Source organism: Sprattus sprattus, assembly GCF_963457725.1.
Source record: "Sprattus sprattus genome assembly, chromosome: 10".
NCBI classification, from domain to species: domain Eukaryota; kingdom Metazoa; phylum Chordata; class Actinopteri; order Clupeiformes; family Clupeidae; genus Sprattus; species Sprattus sprattus.
In genome coordinates this window covers 5,475,290-5,489,294 of record NC_137908.1, presented here as the reverse complement: position 1 = coordinate 5,489,294, position 14,005 = coordinate 5,475,290, and the positions used below count along the sequence as shown (strand labels likewise).

General features: G+C 40.3%; 1 protein-coding gene across 1 annotated transcript; it reads right to left on the bottom strand.

The window, feature by feature from the left end:
* Positions 1-4,985: 4,985 nt before the first annotated feature.
* Positions 4,986-8,830, bottom strand: LOC308371367 (homeobox protein Hox-C13a-like; the record flags this gene model as incomplete). Its single annotated transcript, XM_080846232.1, has 2 exons — positions 4,986-5,245; positions 8,167-8,830. 2 exons carry the CDS (start codon positions 8,828-8,830, stop codon positions 4,986-4,988), a joined length of 924 nt encoding a protein of 307 aa, XP_080702358.1.
* Between the last annotated feature and the right edge of the window lie 5,175 nt (positions 8,831-14,005).

Genomic DNA, 14,005 nt, shown 5'->3' with positions numbered 1-14,005 from the left:
CACACACACACACACACACACACACACACACACACACGCACGCACACACACACACACACGCACACACACACACACACACACACGCACACACACCATCCGTCCCTGGCCATTTTAATGTTCTGACATGCGTTCACATTCTGTGCTGTTTGCAAGCACATGAACAGTAAGATCAGGAAAACATGCTACCCTGCATTACTATTAGTTACAGATTGGAATTCATGTGATTAAACTACTCCAAATTATATTTATTATAATATTATTTTTCCATAACCTGAACCCCCAATTTTGGAGAGTGTTGACAGGCCACTAACGACTACAAGCAGTATTTATTTTACTTACATTACCCAATCGTCACCAGTTGTGACAATCTGAATGTCCTGAAAGTCCATTTTATTTTGTTTTTGAAGTGTATTAATATTATTTTTAGTCTACTTTATAAGAAGGCTGGCCTGATGATGAGCAACAGCTCAGTCTAGAAAGGAAAAAATATGAAACAAATCTGTACACTTCTAGGCATTTTCAGTGCTTTACAATTAGAGATAAAGTTAAAAGTGTTCAAGGGAAATATTATACATTAAAAGTGTTAATTAATACCAATTTTACCTTAAGCTATGTATTTCTAATGTCTGAACACACACCTGAAATAACAGGGCTTCCTTTCAGTTTAGCGGTTTTCCAAAAAAACATTTGTATGTTTTCTTCAAAGCTTTCCATGAATATACAGTGTCAAACTAAAGTTTTTAGTACGCATGTATGTATGTATGTATGTATGTATGTTTGTATGTATGTATATATGTAGTTGTTTTTCTACTTCCAAGATTTAAAAAGATGTTTTTCAAACTTTCGTAACATAATTCACAATTTGCACTGCTACAACTAAGGAAATTCAGAAACCAATAACTATTAATAAAAACGTCAGGGGACATGTGTATAGTGCATTTATTTTTCAGTGGCGTCCTTACAACAACAAAAACAACAACAATGATGATAATAATAATAATAATCATGTGGTACACTTTGCCGTTCCCTATCTCACCACATAATAAGAGTAGCCTACCCTAGTTTGTTCTAAAAACATTACATTTATTTGGAAGAGGGCGCAACACGAAACTTTGACATTAAAACAATGGGCTATAGAAGGCAAAAACCAACGAATTTTATTAAAAGGCCCTGACTTCAATGAATGAAAACTGACTCAAACATAAGTCTATCTACTGACACCCGGATCCATAACAACGTAAGACAAGGTGCCGCATCCATCTCAAGGTTAGTGGCTAACATCACATGACGTCGCGGCTTCAGATCATCCGTAATGTCCAGACTTAAGCATCATAATGAAGGCAAGTTGCCGTAACTCATCAGCTAGGCACCCCTCTCCGAGCTATTGATATATGACATCGCCGTATCCTCACGCCGCCGCCAACTCGCACCCAACATAAAAACAGCTTACATACCTTGAAAATGATTTTATTGCCGACGTCTGTTTTCCTTAAGGCAGCTTCACCGCTCATCTGCCTGGTTGCACCTTAAATCTCGGCATGAAAAAGAGCACCGCCCGGCTCCAACTTGTCCGTGTCAACGTGTCTGCTGAGACGTCAGCGGTCTACCTGTTATCCACGGTCCAAATACCACACCAACTCCACTGATGACTGTGTAAGTGTGCGAGATAATTTAAGGTTTCGCAAGCTGGAGAGAAAATAGTCTGGATGTCAGTCAGGAGACAGGAAATTATGGGAAATGCGAATGAACGAAGTTTAGAAATAAAACAAATAAAGAGTTTGTGGGGATAAAGACAGTCTGATAACAATACGTTCAGAATTGTCAGTATGGTAATGTTTATATCGATAATTAATTGAATATAAGCATATTTAGTTAAACTGAAAAACAAAACAAAAACAAAAAACAGGGCATTGCCTCGTCCGCAGACAGTGACCCCCCCTTCTCAGTCCTTAGCGCCATCTCTGGGAGGAAGCCCACCCTTTCCTTGTTTGCTATGCACGAGCTGCTGTTGTGTCAAGGTCAAAGCGACTGCATAGTCATGGTCAAGTGTAGCCAAGAAGTGACGTAAGGACACAACAGAGTCTCTGTGCCACTCAGACGGGTAGGCGAAACAGTAGACCAGGAAAACCAAACAATTGAGGGGATAAAATGCATTCTAAGCGGATTCAATTGTCCTAAGCCCTCTTGATTGGAGGTAAAATGGTAACACTAAATGGAAGATGGCCTTCCTTGCGCAATTATCCCTTCTTTTCGCCAATCCCTTCATTTTCAAGAAAGGTCCACCTACATAATGAGCCGCGTTGAGCGTAGTTGTATCAGGAGTATTTGATCAACAGTTGGGAATATGCACTGGCAAGAAACACACTGCAATGGGCCCACGCCAATACATGTTCTGCGACAAGCTACACATTTTGGATCAAACGTGCACTTTACCTTTCACATGTTCCCCCAAATGGTCCAGGCCGAAAATTATCTTACTTTCTACTTTACATCAGTGACACAAAGTAGAACATAGAGACTGTGATGCAATAATGGTGTCATTATGACAGGTGTATACACAGCACATTAAAATGAGTCACTAATGAAGCTATAGGCTACATCGTACTGCATATACTGCGTATTAAGTCTACATGCTCTATACTCTACTTGTAAAGCGTGCTTATATATGAGGCCACTGCAAAATTCACCTCAGACAAAAATATAACTGATTTTAGCATTTCTATAGAAATGGTCAAAATATCAAAAAATTATGTCATTTGGATGAAGAACTACGATATAAACTATCGCAGGTCCCTGCGGTTTTGAAAAGCACTGGGCTAATAGCAACATCGAAGCCCTCAAATGTAGGCCCACATATGATAAATTAATCTTGGCAAATAAAATAAGAAAACCCTACTTGTTTTGGTTTGCTGAAAATCCAAGTAAAAAACACGGAATATGGGACAGGACAACACAACACAAATAATGCATGCTTTTTGTTCTTAGACGTTTCCGTTTTCATTTTCCAAATTGTGGCCTACTGCGAAAACTTTGAGCTCACACCCAAGTGTTTAATTTAATTCTTGTTTTTATATTTTGTTCTGACATTTAATTGAAAATGACTCGGAATGAAAATGTGAGGTAGACGGGGCAACATTGTTTGGGTGTTTTGACCATTAAACCATTGCGCACCATTATGTCTACGTGTCCAAAATGTTCTGTTAACGTCCCAAAATATGTAAATGTGGCCTACACAAACAGGCCTAGACCTACATAGGATTGCAGAAGGTCAAATATCCTGTTGGCAAAGAGTTGTTCAAGAATCCTTTACCATATGACTGAGATATACACATTTTCCTACGTAGACCTGTGGGAGAAATTATGTTTGCGTATTTGCCCATATTCAACTGAACTGAATATTGCAGCTGAACTTATGTGCACGAACAGTGTCGCCAATTCTCTTTCATATACAGGCACACTATGGTGTTAAGAAGATAAGGAATAGTTTCAAAACCGGATCAACCACACAAAAAGTTGTCTACTGTGATAGGACCGCTATATTGAACGCATTTACATAGCCTAAAGTGACACTTCAGCTTCCGGGTTCCCTCCTGAATAAAATCCTTTGTTTATTTTCATATGCCTGGTATTTATGCAAGTCCCCTGAATGAGAATGCTTATGTCTTTTCCCCGGGCGTAAACATTATTGCATTCACGCAATATCTCCCTTACGCATGCGGCGACACCAAGGCGCCATTTGAAAATGTGCCTATACAAATAAATGTTTTCAGAATACAGCCGTGCATTTCCGTACAGTAAACCTGAATTGATACGAATTTAATTCTCAACTTCTATTATATACTCAAAGTTATATGGTCTTTTTGCCTGTCGTCTAAAAATGACAGCTATTAAGGCCTATTTATGAGAGAACTAACTGTACGGTAACTTTCCTATGCGACTTCACATCTAAAAGTCTGATATTAGATCACGGAAAATTACGCAACAGTCATACTGCCCCAAAATCTTCAAACGAAGTGGTTACAATGGCCCTCAAACATATAACCAAATCGAGGCAAACGTATATTCGTGGTTCTTATTCACTGAAAATGAACACCAACACAAACTCGCTCACAGACAGAAAGACAGACATAGAGCGAGAGAGAATCATATCACTAAGGAATCATAATAATAATTAAAAAACTACCACTGTGTAGTCATTGGCTTTTATTTAAGAAACATTTCCATTTGAGTAACTTTTTAACACACACCACATCACTGTTCACATACTGCACTGAACCAATGAAAAAACGCGTACAATGAGAGTTATCGTCTCGAATGCAATGGGAGCGAACTCGCTATATAAACCAAGTAAGAGATTGTGCATTAATACGTAGTTCTCTTTTAATATTCATTATTTGATAATCATTCCAGTTGCATGACAGACATATCATTCACTGACAAAGAACAAATTATGAGAACCATAAAATAAGCAATTTACAACCCCTGCCATTCGAGAATCTTACTTAAATAATAAATGCACGTAACTGTACAATTCCACATTAGCAGCCTCCCTCCACACACTTGGTACCAGACAAGAGACGGTCACTGAAAACTCTTTAAGTTGAAGTGTCCTGTAACCAGAAATGGCTTGCAGAATATCGAGAACATCACTTGAATTCTCCACACAAACACTCCCAGTTTTATTTGTGGGTCTGAAAAGAATTCCAGTACGCTACATCTGTCTCAAACTCTTCTTTCTGGGGGAAAGTAATCATTCGAAGCACCAGAGGGTTTTTGGGCTATATCCAAACGCTGCGTCGTTACAGTCAACCTTCTCTAGTTTTGTCCTTGTTATCAACACACTTCTATTATGAATGTCAAATCCAGATGATTAACTGATGTGAGACAGATGGGCATCAGAATTCGGATAAAATATAAATATTTAGTTCGCGTGGGTTATAAACTTGGGCGTAAGTCACCATGGCCGCTGGGAAAGAAGGCGATGATCAGGTGGCATGCATGTGGGTATTTGTCTTGGTTTTGCAGATGAATTTCTTCTCTTTGACGCGACGGTTTTGGAACCAGATGGTAACCTGTCGCTCAGACAGGTTGGTGGTCGCAGAGATCCGCCGTCGTTTGTCTTTGGTAATGAACTTGCTGGCCCCGTACTCTTTCTCCAACTCCTTTAGCTGGAGTTTGGTGTAAGGGACTCGCTTCTTGCGGCCTCGGCGGTAGCTACTGACCTCGGGCTGTAGTGGCACCACGTCTGCAGGAGGAAAGAGCGAGAGACGTCAGTGCATGTTTGGTCACAAAACAAGCAAACAAACAAAAAATCAAGTTTAGTAACTGACTGCATAACAACAATAGATACAAAATACTTAATATTGTCCGTGATGTATGTAATACATGCTACATAGAAACCCGCATAGCGTTCTAAAGGCCATCTGAACGGTTCGTATGCAGTGGGACTCACTTGTCCAATTCAATAATTATCTAACGATGGGAAATAACACAATTTGGTATGACATTGGCATGAAGTAAGTATCACTGAAGAAAGGACTAGATCAGATATGCTTACATCAATGGATTTAAATAATATATTGCCTCTAGGTAGACAGGGAATATGGAAGTGATTCACAGGGAACTTGACTTTGATTGATAGCCATGTCAAAAATGCAAAACGCTTTTGGGGTGATGTCGAGACTTGAGGTGGGTGGAGGGCAGGTGGGGTAAACTAGTTGACGCCAATACTAGAGTTTGGCGCAGTAATCACATCACGGGTTAGATCATAAAATGCACAAACATGTGCAATCGTCAAGGTTATCTACTAAAATCGGTTCCTAATACCTGCAGTCACAGGATATGGAGCAGCAGGCCTATGCCCAAGCTATTATTAATAGCGAATAACCCAAGCGGTTATTCATACTTTTTATCAGGCCTTCTTCAACGTCAAAACAGATCACTAAAGGATATTTTCTTTGCCGACACCAATCAATGCACAGGCCATGTATTCATTTGAATGTGCAAATAGGTCGCAACAGGCCTTCCACCTCAACACGTATAGACCTAGTCTAGAGCATGGAGCATAGACCTATCCACGTCCGTGGTATACAGTCGAAAAAATACCGCAACCAAATCCCGCTCAATCAAATAAGTATTGGTAATTTACATCCTATTGAGAATAGGCAGTGTTTTCATGAACGCTAAATTAAAACCTAGTTGATAATATGCGGCATCACATAGAACCAGAAGGTAATGCGGTTTTATGAAACTAATTCAGTTATGGTTTTAAGTTTTCCATGATTATCATCAATGTTTATGTATTAGCTCCTGTTTCTACATTATGTACAAGAACTACTGATTCTTCTTTATTCGCTATCCTTATTGCAATCATTAAAAGTATATATTTCAGTCAGTTAAAGACTGGATCTGCAGAGCAGAGGAAATTAACTGGCATTGTTTATGAGGACATGTACAACGGTTAATAGGACAGTCTAACTGAAGACAATGGAGAAGAAAACTATAGCCAATTAAAATGACGACCGACCGCAGGGAATGCTCTAGTATTTGGAAACGGTCCAAATATACAATATACAATATATTTTGACATTTGATTACTTCAAAAATAAAAAAGAATGCTGTTCAGGACATTATAAATTTGATATATCTTCTGATATGAAAAGTTCTGTAACGGACTGTGGTTTTGGCGCCTATCGAAATTGATAGTATTCTTCCTTGTGGAACTGAAGACTACTAACAAGAGCAAAGCTGACGTGTGTTAAACGTTAACTAGATCATGAGTGATAAGCCAATCAACCGTGGAATCTGGGAGCTATTCTTAACAAGATGGAACGTGAAACCGATATTCTGAAATAGAATGTGTCATCCAATAGGACCAAATGGCCTTTGCATCCATCGCATGGGCAGGTCCTTCTGCGAAAGTCGCACGGTGGAAACATTCAGCTGAAGTGGGTGATTGACTGAAGATATATGTAAAATACTTGCATTCTGTACACACACACACACACACACACACACACACACACACACACACACACACACACGCGCGCGCGCAGGGGCACGCAGACACGCATATATGAACATGGACGCGCTCACGTACACGCGCATGCACAATTTACGTATGTACCTCTACAGTGGAAGGAAACCATATACTGGAGTTTCAATAATACCCCCGCAGTCATGGACATGTGCCACGGTTAGGGAGACTTTTGGTGACGTTGAACAAAAACAAATGATAAAATGGCATAAAATGCATGATGAAAGGAGATCGCAGCCCTCCGATGAACGATTACATCTGCAACTGTGAGCAGAAGGGACCGTGGATGGCTAACTGCCACCACTCCCACAGCCATGACAGTCGGCACACAGAGATTTACTGAGCCTGAGCAAACAGAGCTCACAATATTACTTGCTAGGGCAACTCTAAGCCATGGTACCCTCATGCGCAGTCCAAATACCAGAACGTTATTATCAATATAATGCCAAGGGCTGTGAATATGGTTTTTACATTTTAGTACTACAGTGTCAGATTATTGAGCAATTCATTCATTATAACAATATGCTTGTGATAAAATAAAATAAAAAAAACACGAAAGCTCAGCTTTGATTTCCGCTTCCATACAGTCCCTTTTCGCAAAATTAAATAAAGCTTCTTTATTCAAACACAGTTATGTAATGTTCAAATGAAACTGTTGTGGTCAATACCCATTCCATGCGTATGAGGCCACGGAAAACACTGTTTACATTCTCTGTTCTCGACATAAATAAGAAAAAAGTGTGCACAAATCATCATGTCCAATATTGTATTTTGACACACACTGTAACTGAGAGCATAACAGGTAATTATCTAGAAACGGAACCGAGGAAGACAAAACGACAAGCGTTTCGCTGCAGACATTTCTACAATTACAGAAGAGATTGGCGTCAAATAAAAAGTGACATTACCGGGGCCACCCAAGAAATTGTGACGCATGAACGTATATGTACAGAAATACATGAAAACGTGTAAGTATGATGTGTATGCCCACACATACAGATATTTCTTTATATTCAGTGATTTAATAACCATTTTAACCAACTGGTGGTCTATGAGGAAAGAAACTAGCACATGTACTGGGACAAGAGTATACATTATTTAACGCTGAATATTTTGCTTTTGTGACCTACCTGGGAATGGAGACTTCCAGAGATGGGTCGACTGAGATTGCTCCTTGGAACAATACACCTGGCCATCCCATCCGTTCGACAGAGCCCAATGCTGGTAACCGTCCATAGGAATCAAAGTTTCATGCCTCGGCTCTGGGTGCGTGCTGATTCCCGGCACAACTGACATGTCCAAATAACCCGGGACAGTTTGGTAAGAGCTGGCGAAGCTCGGGTAAAAGGCGAACTCCTTGGCTCGACTGGAGAGTTCCTCTGTGGGCAATGCTGCGCTCGGCTCCGTGTACTTTTCGGCAGGGTGATAAGAGCATGGCTTCTGCTGCAGGTTGACGTTGTGCGAGTGAGACAATCGGCACCCGTAGTATGGGCTTCCGAATGGATAGCCATAGCCCAGCGAGGCGCTTGACGAAGTTTGCGGAGCAGGGCACTGTCGCCCGGCGTCTTGCGAGGGTAGGTCGGGGTACACGGAGCCCTGGTGGGTAGCAATGCTGCCGGAGTGCCGGCCAAGTGCCGGGTGCGAGATGAGATCCCTGCAGTGAGTCGCGGGGCAATTCCCGCTTAGTCCCTCCATGGATTGGTTTTTATGTGGATTATTTTCATTCGGACTTTTTTCATACACGTACATCAAGGTGTCCGCCCAGCATGGATGCAGGACCAGCGAAGTCGTCATATCACGGGCTGCCGATGCTTTTTAAAAGTCGACTACTCCAAGACGGACACCTCACTTCCAAGCTCATTTTTTCTCGCTGAGCGCATGCGCAGGCGAACCTATTCGAAGTGTCCAGTTCATTATTAAGACTAGGGATTGGGCCGACATGTGACGATAAGAAGACCAACGTGAGCCTACGTTAGGGGGTGGGGGCCAGGACAACGAATCATCCCTTTAAAGCATATTTAGAACCACATTAGCAACTGCACTTCCAAGTGTTATGCGCCCACTCATTGGCTGAGCTATGAAGACGCGTACGTCCTTAAAGGGGAGGCGTAGAGCCTACAATATTCCGCGGAAGGAGGCCAAATAGTCGCCACCTTTGTCGAATCTAAGGGAAAGTTATTAACAAAAACATTTGAATGTATGATTGGGTTTTCCTTAACATCGCCTTAATTTGTCTATCCACTTCATTCGTGTTACTTCTTGAGTAATAATAAGGCAATGCTACATGCCAAGTTCGAACGTTATTTGAGATTAAATTAAATGTAAGTTGGTCTAATAAACAAATATATTAGCCTACAAGAAAAGGGGGAACCTCTCAAAATACCCTCCACAAAGTCAGGTGGAACGTTTTTAGTCCATCAAGAATGTCCTGTAGAGGTACTAAGAGTGATCCTGTTTGACACAAGGTAGGCCTTTTCAGTGATGACGATAAATAATTATTTAACAGACTAATGGAAATTGCATCAATATTTTAATTTTAATTAAAAACTAGAGAGAAATGAGTGTAACATAATACGGCCGCTGTCGCCTTTACAACTGTAAAGTTAGATGCCCACTGCTTCGATGTGGTTCAAGCTAAACAGCTATGTATGCACAAGAATACTATACTAATAATAATTGAAAAACTGTAACCTTTCTCTGAATACAGAATACTTATAGCCTACCAAACTCGAAAAGGCCTGTATAATGAAATGGGTTTTGAAGATGATATTGCGTTTGTTGAAATCTGATGAAAATATAATATGGAAAAAACCCTGTCTGAAATAGCGGATAAAGATCCAATGTTTGGCTGATAAACCAGTTATGTGCAGGTATTGCCCGAACGGTTCGAAGAAACACATTTATGCGGCACAATAATTCGAGGTCAGAAATCCACAAGATTGGGAAGATTTTCTTCATTAACGTAAATTTGAAAATTCAGTAGCCTACACAGATGATCATATCAAAGACACGGTCATTTAGAATTCCGTAACCCTTTGTACATTTTATAATAATATTAGCCTTTTGAAAAAAAAATTGAGCATGTTGTCTTAGACTGTAAAATTACCTATACCTTTTAGTCATAGTCTTTGATGCAGGACGTATTTTGAGTCTTATTGCCCAGCGGCTGTTGAATAGTTCATTGACTACTGGATATAAAATACAATAATGCAATACGGCTATTTACTGAGATTGCACAACTCGTGTGACCACAGGAAGAGCAACCATTTTCGGCCGGTAGTGTAAACAGCTCACAAATATTGACCATTCGTCCAAATGGCAACTGCCAGGAAGTCCAAGGTCAAGGTAGAAACGCAGACAAACAGGGTCGTAATCAGTCTAGACAGACAAGAATGAACTTCACACTCGCATTGTCGAGTTTACGTGCAAACTTGGTACAATTAGAGAAGGCTTTCAATGGTGCTTCCGAGAGCAAAGAAAACGTAAGGTAAAAAGAAATGTATTTGTCACCAAAACAAGTTAACAATCCTAGACTGACAATGTATTCACATTGCGTCAGTGTAGTTTTAGAATGACTGATGCCGAAAAACTCATGCATATGTGCAATGCTAACTTTTTTATATTATCTTTTCAATTACGTGTAACTGGTATTGCCCATCGTTAAAATGCGCATTATCTGATGGTGAAAAAAAAATATAATAATTATTAAAGAAACACTGATGAGCACAGTAAAGCGTCTCATTGTGTGGACGTATACTGCCAAACAGAAACAATTGTCATACGAAATGCTAAGAGGCTCAATATGAAAGTATTCAGCATGTTTGTCTCTGAGAGTGTCACTATGCAGGCTACATTTTATGTTAAGACCTTCACTATACAAATATTCAGAACATTTATTTTTCACTGTGTACCTTGGGCAGACCAGCCAACCGACCGACCCCCCCCCCCCCCCCTCACACACAAACACACACACACACACACACACACACACACACACACACAATTTTTGCCCAAAGTATTATACTGACACTTGAAGGTAACCAAATCATAATATCAAAGGGTCCACGGCGCTTTAGCTCAAATTGTAGAGCAGCAGCTCTACGATATAATGCGCCTATCCCCTATTTGAATCAGGTTTGACCGGTATAAAATATAACATGAGAGGCTAACCTGAACATATAGAAAACACTTTATTTGCCACAAATGAGTTATCACAATGTAGGCCCAACCAAGAATCAAATCGGGGTACAGAATAACACTCTCAATACCAACATGCTTATAATCAAACTTATACTAGTGGCTGTATCCATCATTCACATCACCATCATCAGATCACCCCCCTCCCAAACCAACAACAGACATCCTGATTTAGGATTCTTAGAAAATTGACTCTGCACAGAATGCATACCTGATACAGAATACTTAATCGCTTGGTACTATGCATTTGAAATGACAGAACTGCAAATAAGCATGCTGAGATTAACCCAAATTGGAGAGCTGAAACAATCCTGTCTGTCCGACGCAAAGCATAGAATTTGGAATATTATATGCAGGTGACTACTAAATGGAGAAATGTTTATAACGCACTTTGTATTAATCAATGGTCACAAACGTTTTTATATTTGTTTCCCACTTTGCACTGTATCCTATATTTCCATTCATCCAAATATGTGGATAGATGCCTGCAAAATCATTATTATTCGGATTCTAGTATACAACTCGAAAGATAGATCCCAACCTTTTTACACAAGTTCCCGGTGTTGTCTTAATTCAGGATAGTTGTACGATATGTCACATGCTGAGATCAAGTAACTCAGGAGACATATACAACGCATTTTAGCCTATGTGTTTGCGTTCAGGGTAAGCGGTTGTTAATCGCTGTACAGTGTGAGCTCAGATGCTCTGATATCTGTATGCAATAGTAAGGTTTGCCCCCTTGAAAGTGCGATCTCGCTCTAGAAATACATATATTTCACTATACACGTGTATTTCTAGTGGTTGCCTATCATCCGGTTGAACCAATAAGTCTTATGCCGACACAAGGGGATACAAATAACATTAAATGTCAACTTAAAGTGTTCAATCTGCCTTTAATAGTGGTTGAACCGTAGTCGAAAAAACATCCATTTAAAACTTGGAGGCGCACCTAACAGCGCTGCACACACCGAGCAAACCTTCAATTTGATTTCAGGTCATGGCGGAGGGCCACTTCTGTTTAGTGCTACCCAGTCCTATAGAAAAAAAACATTAATCTTTCCCACAACATTTTATTTTCATTTTGGATGCATTGAGTTACATATCGCGTATCCATTTGACCGAGTACTTGCCATTTGCCTTTGGCCAGAGATGTTGATTACATTCCTGACATTGATACAGATATTTGAATACAATTGTCTGGGTTTTGTTGTGGGATAGGCCGTCCCTTGGTCCCTTTTCAAGGTCAAGGTACAATTCGCTGTCTAGCACAATGGACATTTTCGAAGGGCCCTCGTCTTATGGTTGGAAAACAAGCAGCCTATTTTTCCATAGGAACACGAGAGTAGCAAAGCCGCACGTTTAATGCCAACGTTGCAAATAACACGTGGGAGGCTGGAGTGGACCAGGCACCCCATCCCATGACATATTTCTCCGGGAGTTTAGTTAGCTGGGCGTTCATTGCGCTGCGGCTCCATAAGTACGCTCCAACCCACCAAATTTTGCATTCCAATTTATTAGCCAACCGCTCTTAGCGTGGGAGTGAATATATGGCTACAAGCTAGTCATGCTGTCAAAAGCCTTGACGCACAAGAAAAGTAACGTTTAAGAGGGAACCGGGGACGGGATATCAATACCTTATGTTCATATCATGAGCGTGACTAGCTTTTTTCCTAATGCAAGACACTCTTCCATTATAAGTAAGACGTATTCAATGTTTGGGTTCGTATGAAGTTTGTATGTCTAGACTAATTTTGCCTTGATTTTGGCTCTGAGCTACTCGAAAGACATGAAATAACCATTTGGCAACCCAGATACAAAAATAAGATTCAAGATTCAAACAGATTTGATTTCTGCAGTTTTGGCAATTTGCATGGGGGCCCACTGTTGTGATCACCCATGCAAGAGCATTCAGAATGGTACATCCTCAACCATCAGCATGTCCACATCCATGAGAGCAGTAAGCAGGACACTCAAAATGGGCCTCAGAAAAATATAACTGTGTGTCTCAGAATCAGGGGTACGTTAGCTACTAGGTTCGAACAATTGCGATTTTGCTGTTTCCCCAAACCATAGTTCGAACTATGGAGGCATCTACGTTGTTAACTTTTCCTTGTACACATAGTTTGAACCACATCTCTCGACCTGTGGATAAACTTAGCACCAGATACTAAATGTCTGAGACATCATTAATGTCAGTTATAGGTGTCCAAATTAATCATGATAAATGTATTCCCATACAGCCCTGCCTGTGCAAAAAATACCTGATTCAAAAGCACACTTGCAGAAACGAGCATGCGAGGTGAATCCACACACCTGCATACAATAATGCGAGATGCTACACCTCTGCTACGTCAGCTGATAATAGGCTACAAATTATAATAACATTCTCGTGTTGTAGGGAAGGAAAATGATGTAAGCTTTACATAGGTCTATCAACAGGGGATAAGAATGACAAATACGCACACTCCAGGCTGTATTTGAACCCGTTACTATCAAGGTGCAAATGCGTGTCAGCAAATACAATAGCTAGGCTAACTGTTCAACATATGTAATGCCCAAAAAGGTTTATCCAATGCCGTAATTTGACGATGCAAGCCCATATAACCAAATTAATAATATGCAAGGTGACTTAGGAATTTGAAGAAAAAAAATGAAATTGAGGTATTCCAACTTTCAGTGATTTGACCCTCATTAAAATATGCAGGTGGGCCAGTCCACGTGATACACTACGTCATTAACCAAGTTAATTCGAACTACTAACTAACATGGTTC